Genomic DNA, 13,855 nt, shown 5'->3' with positions numbered 1-13,855 from the left:
GATTAAGAACCACCTTGTGCCAATCCATAATATAACATTAAATGATATGTCATAATGTAAGCCTAAATTAATATTAAAATCAGAGTATGATAGCATGTTGTTTGCTATCAAAGGGTGGACTGTCGAAGCTGGATAATTGGCTGAGACAGGATCGGTTTAAAATTAGATCGGGGCGACGCCATTTTGCAAATGGCAATGAGACGCCATTTTGCGACTGGCCGCCCAGCGCCATTTTAGTGAAACTCGCCATTATAAGTACATACGGCGATGCTATTATTTAGCGTCATGCGATTCCCACGCAATAGAAAGAAGTAAAAGGTCCTCACCATACAAATAGTCATTAAAACATATAAAATTATTATCCCTGCAAAACACATACCATGGTGTACTCCACAAAACACATAGTCGCACAACGCTAACTAGCATCTTTTCCCATTTCCCCAATACTTACACACTGCACACTTACATAAAAGGTTCCCTAGCATTGAAGTGTAATATCCAAGGTTTATGCAGTAATTATTAATGTTGTGTAATAAAGGTTATTTGCTATCTAAGGTTTAGTACATGGTAAGCAGACCGTGTTTGGTGTTGTACTGATCCACTGTGTCTCCACAGGATTCCGGTATCATCGGTGAGAAGATCGCAACATGCGTCTACAAACTATGGACTATAGAGAGTTAAAACATTAAAATGTACTCTGTAATGTTAGCAGCAGCGGGAAAAAGGACACAAAGAGTTGTTAGAGGCTGTTTGTGTCCATTCAAATTGACCTATGAACTATCCTGAAACAGAAGCACCTTTAAGAAGAACCAATCGAATCATGTCAAACTTGTCTATTGTATTGCCTATCCCTGTAAGAGTATATATGTGCGCTCTCTGACCCCAGTCTTGAGTTTTCTTGCTGTGCTGTTGACGGAGATTTCTAATGCTGATGCCGGTATCTGTGCCCAGAGCGCGTGCGAATATAACAACTGTACCTTGGGTCTGTATGATTTATTTGCACCAATTGTCTTTAGATCACAGTGTGTAACCATCTGTTTTTATATTGAATAATAACTTTATGTGCTTTGGAACCACATTCAAAGTCTGAAAGCATTTATTTACTGCGCGACTCATTACGTTAAATAGCGACAATTTTAGAAGGTATAGGCAGGATTTTAGAAGGTATAGACAGGATTGCATAGAGATTTTAATAAACTATCGATACCTTGACTCCAGCACAGGAGTGCTGCTTAGAATTTCAGAATTATTACTACAGGAGAGGGACCATGATAAAGCATCTGCTTTTTGATTAAGAGCTCCAGAACAGAAGGTCACAGTAAACTGGAAGCAAGTGAAGAATATTGCCCACCGGGCCAGACAAGGACTTATACACTGGATATTCTTGAGGAAGAGGAGGTTCCTATGGTCGGTAAAGACAGCAAAGAGAAACTTAGCCCCTTCTAGCAGGTATCTCCATTCCTTCAGTGCCAACTTTACTGCCAAGAACTCTTGTTCTCCTATGGCGTAGTTCTTTTCTGCAGAAGAAAATTTCTTGGAAAAGAATCCACAGGGGTGGACTCGGTTGTCTTCGTAGTGCTGGGATTTTGTTGAGTAAACAAAAAACCTACAAGGCTCTCTTCTCATTATACATCCCCTGCACTATGTAAATTACATCCTCTGATCTGTGTATAATACACATACATACCCTGCTCTGTGTTTAATATATTATCTGAACTGTGTATAACACACATACATCCCCTGCTCTGTGTAAATGACATCCTCTGATCTGCATATAATATACATAAATCCTCTGCACTGTGTATAATACATCCTCTGATCTGTGTATAATACACATACATACCCTGCTCTGTGTATAATACATTCTCTGATCTGTGTATAACACACATACATCCCCTGCTCTGTGTATAATACATCTTCTGATCTGTGTATAATACATCCCCTGCACTGTGTATAATACATCCTCTGATCTGTGTATACTACACATACATCCCCTGCTCTGTGTATAATACATCCTCTGATCTGTGTTTAATACACATACATACCCTGCTCTGTGTAAAATACATTCTCTGATCTGTGTATAATACATCCCCTGCTCTGTATACAGTAAAATACATTCCCTGCTCTGTGTATAATACATCCCCTGCTCTGTATAAATGTATAATACATCCCCTGCTCTGTGTATAATACATCCCCTGCACTGTGTATAATACATCCTCTGATCTGTATATAATATAATAAATCCCCAGCACTGTGTATAATACATCCTCTGATCTGTGTATACTACACATACATCCCCTGCTCTGTGTATAATACATTCTCTGATCTCTGTATAATACACATACATCCCCTGCCCTGTGTATATAATACATCCTCTGATCTGTGTATAATACACATACATACCCTGCACTGTGTATAATACATCCTCTGATCTGTGTATAATACACAAACATCCCCTCCACTGTGTATAATACATCCTCTGATCTGTGTATAATACACATAAATCCCCTGCTCTGTGTATAACACATACATCCTCTGATCTGTGTATAATATATCCTCTAATCTGTGTATAATACACATACATCCCCTGCTCTGTGTATAATACATCCTCTGATCTGTGTATAATACACATACATCCCCTGCTCTGTGTATAATACATCCTCTGATCTGTGTATAATACATCCCCTGCTCTGTGTATAATACATCCCCAGCTCTGTGTATAATACATCACCTGCTCTGTGTATAATACATCCCCTGCTCTGTGTATAATACATCCCCTGCTCTGTGTAGAATACACCCTCTGATCTCTGTATAATATACATACATCCCCTGCTCTGTGTATAATACATCTTCTGATTTGTGTATAATACATCCCCTGCTCTGTGTATAATACATCACCTGCTCTGTGTATAATACATCCCCTGCTCTGTGTATAATACATCCTCTGATCTGTGTATAATACATCCCCTGCTCTGTGTAGAATACACCCTCTGATCTCTGTATAATATACATACATCCCCTGCTCTGTGTATAATACATCTTCTGATTTGTGTATAATACATCCCCTGCTCTGTGTATAATACATCCTCTGATCTGTGTATAATACATCCCCTGCTCTGTGTAGAATAAATCCCCTGCTCTGTGTAGAATACACCCTCTGATCTCTGTATAATATACATACATCCCCTGCTCTGTGTATAATACATCTTCTGATTTGTGTATAATACATCCTCTGATCTGTGTATAATACACATATATCCCCTGCACTGTGTATAATACATCCCCTGCTCTGTGTATAATACATCCTCTGATCTGTGTATAATACACATACATCCCCTGCTCTGTGTATAATACATCCTCTGATCTGTGTAGAATACATTCTCTGATCTGTGTAGAATACATCCTCTGATCTGTGTATAATACATCCTCTGATCTGTGTATAATACATCCCCTGCTCTGTCTACAATACATTCTCTGATCTGTGTATAATTCACATACATCCTCTGATCTGTGTATAATACATCCCCTGCTCTGTGTAAATTACATCCTCTGAACTGTATATAATATACATAAATCCTCTGCACTGTGTATAATACATCCTCTGATCTCTGTATAATACACATACATCCCCTGCACTGTGTATAATATATCCTCTGATCTGTGTATAATACACATACATACCCTCCACTGTGTATAATATATCCTCTGATCTCTGTAAAATCCACATACATCCCCTGCTCTGTGTACAATATATCCTCTGATCTGTGTATAATACACATACATCCCCTGCTCTGTATATAATATATCCTCTGATCTGTGTATAATACACATACATCCCCTGCACTGTGTATAATACATCCTCTGATCTGTGTATAATACACATACATCCCCTGCACTGTGTATAATACATCCTCTGATCTGTGTATAATACACATACATCCCCTGCACTGTGTATAATACATCCTCTGATCTGTGTATAATACACATACATCCCCTGCTCTGTGTATAATACATCCTCTGATCTGTGTATAATACACATACATCCCCTGCACTGTGTATAATACATCCTCTGATCTGTGTATAATACACATACACCCCCTGCACTGTGTATAATACATCCTCTGAGCTGTGTATAATACACATACATCCCCTGCACTGTGTATAATACATCCTCTGATCTGTGTATAATACACATACATCCCCTCCACTGTGTATAATACATCCTCTGATCTGTGTATAATACACATACATACCCTCCACTGTGTATAATATATCCTCTGATCTCTGTAAAATCCACATACATCCCCTGCTCTGTGTACAATATATCCTCTGATCTGTGTATAATACACATACATCCCCTGCTCTGTATATAATATATCCTCTGATCTGTGTATAATACACATACATCCCCTGCACTGTGTATAATACATCCTCTGATCTGTGTATAATACACATACATCCCCTGCACTGTGTATAATACATCCTCTGATCTGTGTATAATACACATACATCCCCTGCACTGTGTATAATACATCCTCTGATCTGTGTATAATACACATTCATCCCCTGCACTGTGTATAATACATTCTCTGATCTCTGTATAATACATACATTCTCTGATCTGTGTATAATATAGCATCTAATCTGTGTATAATACACATACATCCCCTGCTCTGTGTATAATACCTCCTCTGATCTGTGTATAATACACATACATCCCCTGCTCTGTGTATAATACATACATCCTCTGATCTGTGTATAATATATCCTCTAATCTGTGTATAATACACATACATCCCCTGCTCTGTGTATAATACATCCTCTGATCTCTGTATAATACATCCCCTTCTCTGTGTATAATACATCCCCTGCTCTGTGTATAATACATCCTCTGATCTCTGTATAATACATCCCCTGCTCTGTGTATAATACATCCTCTGATCTGTGTATAATACACCCTCTGATCTCGGTATAATATAGATACATCCCCTGCTCTGTGTATAATACATACATCCTTTGATCTGTGTATAATATATCCTCTAATCTGTGTATAATTCACATACATCCCCTGCTCTGTGTATAATACATCCTCTGATCTCTGTATAATACATCCCCTGCTCTGTGTATAATACATTCCCTACTATGTGTATAATACATCCCCTGCTCTGTGTATAATACATCCACTGCTTTGTGTATAATACACCCTCTGATCTCTGTATAATATACATGCATCCCCTGCTCTGTGTATATTACATCCTCTGATCTGTGTATAATACACATACATCCCCTGCTCTGTGTATAATACATCTTCTGATTTGTGTATAATACACATACATCCCCTGCTCTGTGTATAATACATCCCCTGCACTGTGTATAATACATCCCCTGCTCTGTGTATAATACATCCCATGCTCTGTGTATAATACATCCTCTGATCTGTGAGGAATACATCCCCTGCTCTGTGTAGAATACATTCTCTGACCTCTGTATACTATACGTACATCCCCTGATCTGTGTATAATACACATACATCCCCTGCACTGTGTATAATACACATACATCCCCTGCTCTGTGTATAATACATCCTCTGATCTCTGTATACTACATCCCCTGCTCTGTGTATACTACATTCCCTGCTATGTGTATAATACATCCCCTGCTCTGTGTATAATACATCCCCTGCTCTGTGTATAATACATCCCCTGCTCTGTGTATAATACATCCTCTGATCTCTGTATAATACATCCCCTGCTCTGTGTATAATACATTCCCTGCTATGTGTATAATACATCCCCTGCTCTGTGTATAATACATCTTCTGATCTCTGTATAATACACATACATCCCCTGCACTGTGTATAATACATATCCTGGCTCTGTGTGTAATAGACATACATCCCTCTTCTGTGTATAATACAGTGTCTAATATAATGTATAATAATGTGTATAATCATACTTGCCGACAATCTGGCTGCTCCTTCCGGGAGGGAGCAGCCAGATCGGCAACACAGGGGGCGTGGCTGGCAAAAGGGGGCGGGTCCAAATGAGGTGAGGTCGGCTTGCGGGCGTGACAGGGGGCGGGGCCATGCGATCGCGTCATTTTAGCCCCGCCCCCGCTACACAATGCAGGAAAAATAGGCATTGCAAAGCAGGGGGCGGGGCCAAAATGACACGATTCGCGTCAGCGGCCCCCCCGCTGCGGGGGTTTATCAGGTAATTCGGAGGGGGGGGTCGGGGGATCGGCGGCAGGCGGGAGGCTTGCCTGCCTTTCCGGGGGGGCGGGAGCTGCACCCGTTTATCGGGAGGCTCCCGCCCGAATCGGGAGGGTAGGCAACCCTGTGTATAATATAGATGCAACACCAGCTCTGTGTATAATACATCCCCTGCTCTGGGTATAATACATCCTCTGATCTGGGTATAATACATCCTCTGATCTGTGTATATAACACATACATCCCCTGCACTGTGTATAATACATTCTCTGATCTGTGTATAATACACATACATCCCCTGCACTGTGTATAATATATCCTCTGATCTGTGTATAATACACATACATCCACTGCTCTGTGTATAATACATCCCCTGCACTGTGTATAGTACATCCCCTGCTCTGTGTACAATACATCCCCTGCTCTGAGTATAATACATCCTCTGATCTGTGTATAATACATCCCCTGCACTTTGTATAATACATCCCCTGCACTGTGTACAGTACATCCCCTGCTCTGTGTACAATACATCCCCTGCTCTGTGTACAATACATCCCCTGCTCTGGGTATAATACATCCTCTGATCTGTGTATAATACATCCCCTGCTCTGGGTATAATACATCCTCTGATCTGTGTATATAACACATACATCCCCTGCACTGTGTATAATACATTCTCTGATCTGTGTATAATACACATACATCCCCTGCACTGTGTATAATATATCCTCTGATCTGTGTATAATACACATACATCCACTGCTCTGTGTATAATACATCCCCTGCACTGTGTATAGTACATCCCCTGCTCTGTGTACAATACATCCTCTGATCTGTGTATAATACATGCCCTGCTCTGTGTATAATACATCCTCTGATCTGTGTATAATACACATACATCCCCTGCACTGTGTACAATACATTCTCTGATCTGTGTATAACACACATACATCCCCTGCTCTGTGTATAATACATCCCCTGATCTGTGTATAATACACATACATCCCCTGCTCTGTGCATAATACATCCCCTGCACTGTGTATAATATATCCTCTGATCTGTGTATAATACACATACATCCACTGCTCTGTGTATAATACATCCCCTGCACTGTGTATAATACATCCCCTGCTCTGGGTATAATACATCCTCTGATCTGTGTATAATACATCCCCTGCTCTGTGTATATAACACATACATCCCCTGCACTGTGTATAATACATTCTCTGATCTGTGTATAATACACATACATCCCCTGCACTGTGTATAATACATTCTCTGATCTTTGTATAATACACATACATCCCCTGCACTGTGTATAATACATTCTCTGATCTGTGTATAATACACATACATCCCCTGCACTGTGTATAATATATCCTCTGATCTGTGTATAATACACATACATCCCCTGCACTGTGTATAATACATTCTCTGATCTGTGTATAATACACATACATCCCCTGCACTGTGTATAATACATCCCCTGCACTGTGTACAATACATCCCCTGCTCTGTGTACAATACATCCCCTGCTCTGGGTATAATACATCCTCTGATCTGTGTATAATACATCCCCTGCACTGTGTATAATACATCCCCTGCACTGTGTATAATACATCCCCTGCTCTGTGTACAATACATCCCCTGCTCTGGGTATAATACATCCTCTGATCTGTGTATAATACATCCCCTGCTCTGGGTATAATACATCCTCTGATCTGTGTATATAACACATACATCCCCTGCACTGTGTATAATACATTATCTGATCTGTGTATAATACACATACATCCCCTGCACTGTGTATAATACATCCACTGCTCTGTGTATAATACACATACATCCACTGCTCTGTGTATAATACACATACATCCCCTGCACTGTGTATAGTACATCCCCTGCTCTGTGTACAATACATCCTCTGATCTGTGTATAATACATCCCCTGCTCTGTGTATAATACATCCCCTGCTCTGTGTATAATACATCCTCTGATCTGTGTATAATACACATACATCCCCTGCACTGTGTACAATACATTCTCTGATCTGTGTATAACACACATACATCCCCTGCTCTGTGTATAATACATCCCCTGATCTGTGTATAATACACATACATCCCCTGCTCTGTGCATAATACATCCCCTGCTCTGTGTATAATATATCCTCTGATCTGTGTATAATACACATACATCCACTGCTCTGTGTATAATACATCCCCTGCACTGTGTATAGTACATCCCCTGCTCTGTGTACAATACATCCTCTGATCTGTGTATAATACATCCTCTGATCTGTGTATAAAACATCCCCTGCTCTGTGTATAATACATCCTCTGATCTGTGTATAATACATTCTCTGATCTGTGTATAATACACATACACCCCCTGCACTGTGTATAATACATCTCCTGGCTCTGTGTGTAATAGACATACATCCCCTCTTCTGTGTATAATACAGTGTATAATATAATGTATAATACACATACATCCCCTGCTCTGTATATAATACACTTATGGGTTATATTACTATCTTACCATGCTGGACCTCCATATTTGCTGGTTTTATGATGAATATCATTCCAGGTTACGCAGTCTGAAGCGCCTATGGTACGAGAATCTCCCACGGTAAAGATTAGTTTTTGATTAAAAGCTTTTTTCAGCAAGCGCAGAACCTCTCTGCCCTCTGGGTTATCTGGTAAATAGGCCGTACGATTAGTACCATAGAAATACTTTTCTGGGTGGGGATGGTTCTCCTGTATATAGGCAAAACAAGATGATAAACAGAACAATAGAATACATTCAATAATGACGGAATATACATCTTATCCTAATAAAAGTAACTTTCTTTCATGGATTTTGTTTATTAGATCAATTATTTTCTGCTAAGTAAAAAAAAAAAATTTAATAAAAAAGTAGCAAGAAAACCACAAGAGGGTCCTATAAGTTATATGGAATAAAAAATGTTTTAATTGTCAATAAAACCACAGGCAGTGCGACAGGCCAAAAAGAACCCCAATGATCGTCTCAGGCCAAGAAAACCGACAGAGAAAGTGTCAAGTGCATGAAACCCACAGGAAGAGCATCAGGCTGGGAAATGTGCAGGGAGAGCGTCAGGCTGGGAAATGTGCAGGGAGAGCGTCAGCCCGGGAAATGTGCAAGGAGAGCGTCAGGCCGGGAAATGTGCAAGGAGAGCGTCAGCCCGGGAAATGTGCAAGGAGAGCGTCAGCCCGGGAAATGTGCAAGGAGAGCGTCAGGCCGGGAAATGTGCAGGGAGAGCGTCAGGCCGGGAAATGTGCAGGGAGAGCGTCAGGCCGGGAAATGTGCAGGGAGAGCGTCAGGCCGGGAAATGTGCAGGGAGAGCGTCAGGCCGGGAAATGAGCAGGGAGAGCGTCAGGCCGGGAAGTGTGCTATAGGTGGATCAATTCACCTATAGCACACTGAACGGATGCACCTTTTTGCATTATGCACCAGCCCTGAAACACGAGGCTGAATATTTTGAGTGGCATTGCCACACAAGATGGTTTTTCACAAATGTGATTGACCAACGAGATTTTGTTGTTATTACGTGTATGTATTATTCTTTGGATGAGGTCTTGATAAAGGTCTTAATTGGGACCGAAACGTTGACCAGAAATAGATGCATCTAAGCAAGTGTGAAAGTTGATTATGAATAAAATTGTTTAAATCATTCAAGTGGCGAGTGCCTCCTTCCCTTGGTGGAAATTCAAGATTTTGTGTGGGATCAATTGATCCTTGGAAGCACCCCATTGCTGTCTACTTTACAGTTGAGAGTGCGGGACATTTTTGGTATGTATATGTGTGTGTATGTATTAGGGGTGAGCGGGTTTGGATTTCTGAAATCCGAACCCCCCCGATCCGAGGCCGATCCGTGTCAGGCTCGACTTTTTCCGCCTGACTCGGATCTGAAATCGAGGCAAAACGTCATCATCCCGCCTTCCGGGTCTCGCGGGTTTTGGATCCTATATAAGGTACCCGCGTCGGCGCCATTTTCTCACTCGGCTGTGGACAGTGAAGAGGGAGGGTGGGAGTTAGGGCTGGCTGGGCTGTGTAGTGTAGTGTAGTGTAGTGTAGTGCAGAGTAGTGTTGTGCTGTGCTGTGCTGCTGTTGTCCATAGGGGCTGTGTCCACTACTTCAAAGTCCATAGGGGCTGGCTGTGTTGTGCTGTGCTGCTGTTGTTAATAGGGGCTGTGTCCACTACTTCAAAGTCCATAGGGGCTGGCTGGACTGTGTTGTGCAGTCAGTTGTCCATAGGGGCTGTGTCCACTCCAAAGTCCTGTGTAGTGTCCCAGTCCTAAAGGGGTGCTGTAGTGTTGTCCAAGGGGTGCTCTGTCCATCAGGGGTGCTCCCCCCAAGTGCTAAAAAAAAAATATTTTTTCTGTGTTTGTGAATTGTGTGCACTGTGGCTGCACGTGCATCAACAAAGGAGCAGCGCCAAGCGTGCGCCTGTGTCCCATAAGTAAAAGGCCGGCTGGCTTGTCCGTTAAAGGGTGCTGTAACCCCCAAAGGGCACTCCAAACAAAATAAAAAAATATATTTTTTTGTGTTTGTGAATTGTGTGCGCAGTAGCCGCACGTGCATCAACAAAGTAGTGCCAAGCGTGCGCCTGTGTCCCATAAATAAAGGGCCGGCTGGATTGACCGCTAAAGGGTGCTGTAACCCCCAAAGGGCACTCCAAACAAAATAAAAAAATATATTTTTTTGTGTTTGTGAATTGTGTGCGCAGTAGCCGCACGTGCATCAACAAAGTAGTGCCAAGCGTGCGCCTGTGTCCCATAAATAAAGGGCCAGCTGGATTAACCGCTAAAGGGTGCTGTAACTCCCAAAGGGCACTCCAAACAAAATAAAAAAAAAAATTCTGTGTTTGTGAATTGTGTGCACTGTGGCTGCACGTGCATCAACAAAGGAGCAGCGCCAAGCGTGCGTCTGTGTCCCATAAGTAAAAGGCCGGCTGGCTTGTCCATTAAAGGGTGCTGTAATCCCCAAAGGGCACTCCAAACAAAATAAAAATATATATTTTTTTGTGTTTGTGAATTGTGTGCGCAGTAGCCGCACGTGCATCAACAAAGTAGTGCCAAACGTGCGCCTGTGTCCCATAAGTAAAAGGCCGGCTGGCTTGTCCATTAAAGAGTGCTGTAACCCCCAAAGTACACTCCAAACAAAATAAAAAAATATTTTCTGTGTTTGTGAATTGTGTGGGCTGTAGCTGCACGTGCATCAACAAAGGAGCAGCGCCAAGCGTGCGCCTGTGTCCCATAAGTAAAGAGCCGGCTGGCTTATTTCTTAAAGGGTGGTGTAACCCACAAAGTGCACTACTCTCCAGCAAAAATAAAAAAATATTTTCTGTGTTTGTGTGCGCCTTAGCCGCACGTATATTTCAAATCAATATAACATAAATGGAGGACCAAACTTTCTCCGATAAAAATAAAATAGGGAAAGATCAAGAACCACTTCCTCCTAGTGCTGAAGCTGCTGCCACTAGTCATGACATAGACGATAACATGCCATCAACGTCCTCTGCCAAGGCCGATGCCCAATGTCATAGTAGAGGGCACATACAATCCCAAATGACAAAGTTCAGGAAAATGACCTTAAAAAAAACATTTAAATCATCTGAAGAGAAACGTAAACTTGCCAATATGCCATTTATGACACGGAGTGGCAAGGAACGGCTAAGGTCTTTCCCTATGTTCATGACTAGTGGTTCAGCTTCACATGATGATGGAAGCCCTCCTCCCGCTAAAAAAATGAAACGAGTTAAGCTGGCAAAAGCACAGCGAAGAACTGTGCGTTCTAAGAAGATATCACAAATCCCCAAGGAGAGTCCAAGTGTGGTGGCGGTTGCGATACCTGACCTCCCAGCACTGGACGGGAAGAGGTGGCTCTTTCCACCATTTGCACGCCCCCTGCAAGTGCTGAAAGGAGCACCCACAGTCCACTTGCTGATATGCAAATTGAAGATGTCACTGTTGAAGTACAACAGGATGAGGATACTGGTGTAGCTGGCGCTGAGGAGGAAGTTGGCGAGGAGGATTCTGATGGTGATGTGGTTTGTTTAAATCAGGCTCCGGGGGAGACAGTTGTTGTCCGTGGGATGAAAAAGCTCATCACGGTCATGCCTGGGCAGAAGACCAAACATTCCACCTCTTTGGATTGGCAATATTTCTATCCAAATCCGGACAACAATTGTCTTGCCATATGTACCATATGTAAAGGTGAAATAAGTAGGGGTAGGGACGTTAACCACCTAGGAACATCCTCCCTTATAAGGCACCTGCAGCGCGTTCATAAAAAGTTACTGTCAAGTTCAGAAACTTTGGCTAACACCGTAAGCAGTCCAGGGACACCTAAATCCCTTTTTCCTGTTTTATCCAAGGAATCGGTGGATGAGGAGGATGAGGACGACATCTTGCCTCCGTAGAGCCAGTTTGTGCAGGGATACATTAATTGCCAGCTTGTTTTGTGGGGGCCCAAACGAGCCAATCATTTCAGCCACAGTCATGTGGCAGACCCTGGCGCTGAAATGATTGGTTTGTTAAAGTGTGCATGTCCTATTTATACAACCATAAGGGTGGGTGGGAGGGCCCAAGGACAATTCCATCTTGCACCTCTTTTTTTTCTTTGCAGTATGTACTGTTTGGGGCCTAGTTTTTCAAACTGCCATCCTGTCTGCCACTGCAGTGTCACTCCTAGATGGGCCACGTGTTTGTGCCGCCCACTCGTGTCGCTTAGCATAGTCATCCAGCTACCTCGGTGCAACCTTTTGGCTATAAAAACAATATTGTGAGGTGTTAGGTGTTCAGAATAGACTGGAAATGAGTGGAAATGAAGGTTATTGAGGTTAATAATTGAATAGGAGCATAAAAACCCACAAATTCTGTGATTTTAGCTGTTTTTATGCTTTTTTAAAAAAAATTACAGATCCAAAACACAAAACCCAGAACCCAAAACACGGAAGGGTGGTTTTGGCAAAACCAATCCAGATCCAAAACACGAAGAAAGATCCAGATCCAAAACCAAAACACAAAACACGAAAAGTGGCCGGTGCACACCCCTAGTATGTATATATATATAGGGGTTTTTTTTAAATACTTTCTAAACTTTATTAAATACAATAAAATTATTTTTTGACAGTTTCGGGAGGAAATAAATTGTAAGTTAAATGGTTAATGTAATTTTTTAGATTTCTTATTGACTCATTACACATGCTAATCTGTCCGTTATTTTTACTGTACCTGTGACGCTGTAGATATTGTATTATTTTTTTTTCTGAGACTTTGGGGGTTGTTTGGTTATTGTCTTTTAAAATGAAAAATAAATAACAGATGGGATTTAAAAAAGAAAAATAATAACCGGGCTCATCCATCAGCACTGAGCGGACGCAGTAGGGATCACCTCTGAAAATCATTGCTGAAATAAGACTGCTCTGTAGGACGCGCCGCGGCCCTGTGCCTCGGCCATACATTAGCAGAAACGTCTCCACGCTGCGGATGCTAAGTGGTAATTGGGCTGTGCAGAGGCAGCTGTCCCCATTGTATACTGTCTCCACTACTGTTTCTGCAACACTACCCCGAACCTCATGGTACCGTAAAAGGGCCAGTTTGGCTCCACTACCAGAGA

General features: G+C 41.9%; 1 protein-coding gene across 1 annotated transcript in view; it reads right to left on the bottom strand.

The window, feature by feature from the left end:
* LOC148475080 (E3 ubiquitin-protein ligase DTX3L-like) overlaps positions 1-13,855 on the bottom strand; it is a 58,144-nt gene that overhangs the window by 26,215 nt on the left and 18,074 nt on the right. Inside the window, exon 4 of the mRNA XM_088457731.1 lies at positions 8,753-8,970. Coding sequence (XP_088313857.1) covers positions 8,753-8,970 — 218 coding nt within the window. The remainder of the gene's footprint in view (positions 1-8,752; positions 8,971-13,855) is intronic.

Source organism: Taudactylus pleione, unplaced genomic scaffold, assembly GCF_031769625.1.
Source record: "Taudactylus pleione unplaced genomic scaffold, aTauple2 ptg000781l, whole genome shotgun sequence".
In the NCBI taxonomy this organism is placed as follows: domain Eukaryota; kingdom Metazoa; phylum Chordata; class Amphibia; order Anura; family Myobatrachidae; genus Taudactylus; species Taudactylus pleione.
This window is presented reverse-complemented; position numbering and strand designations above follow the sequence as displayed.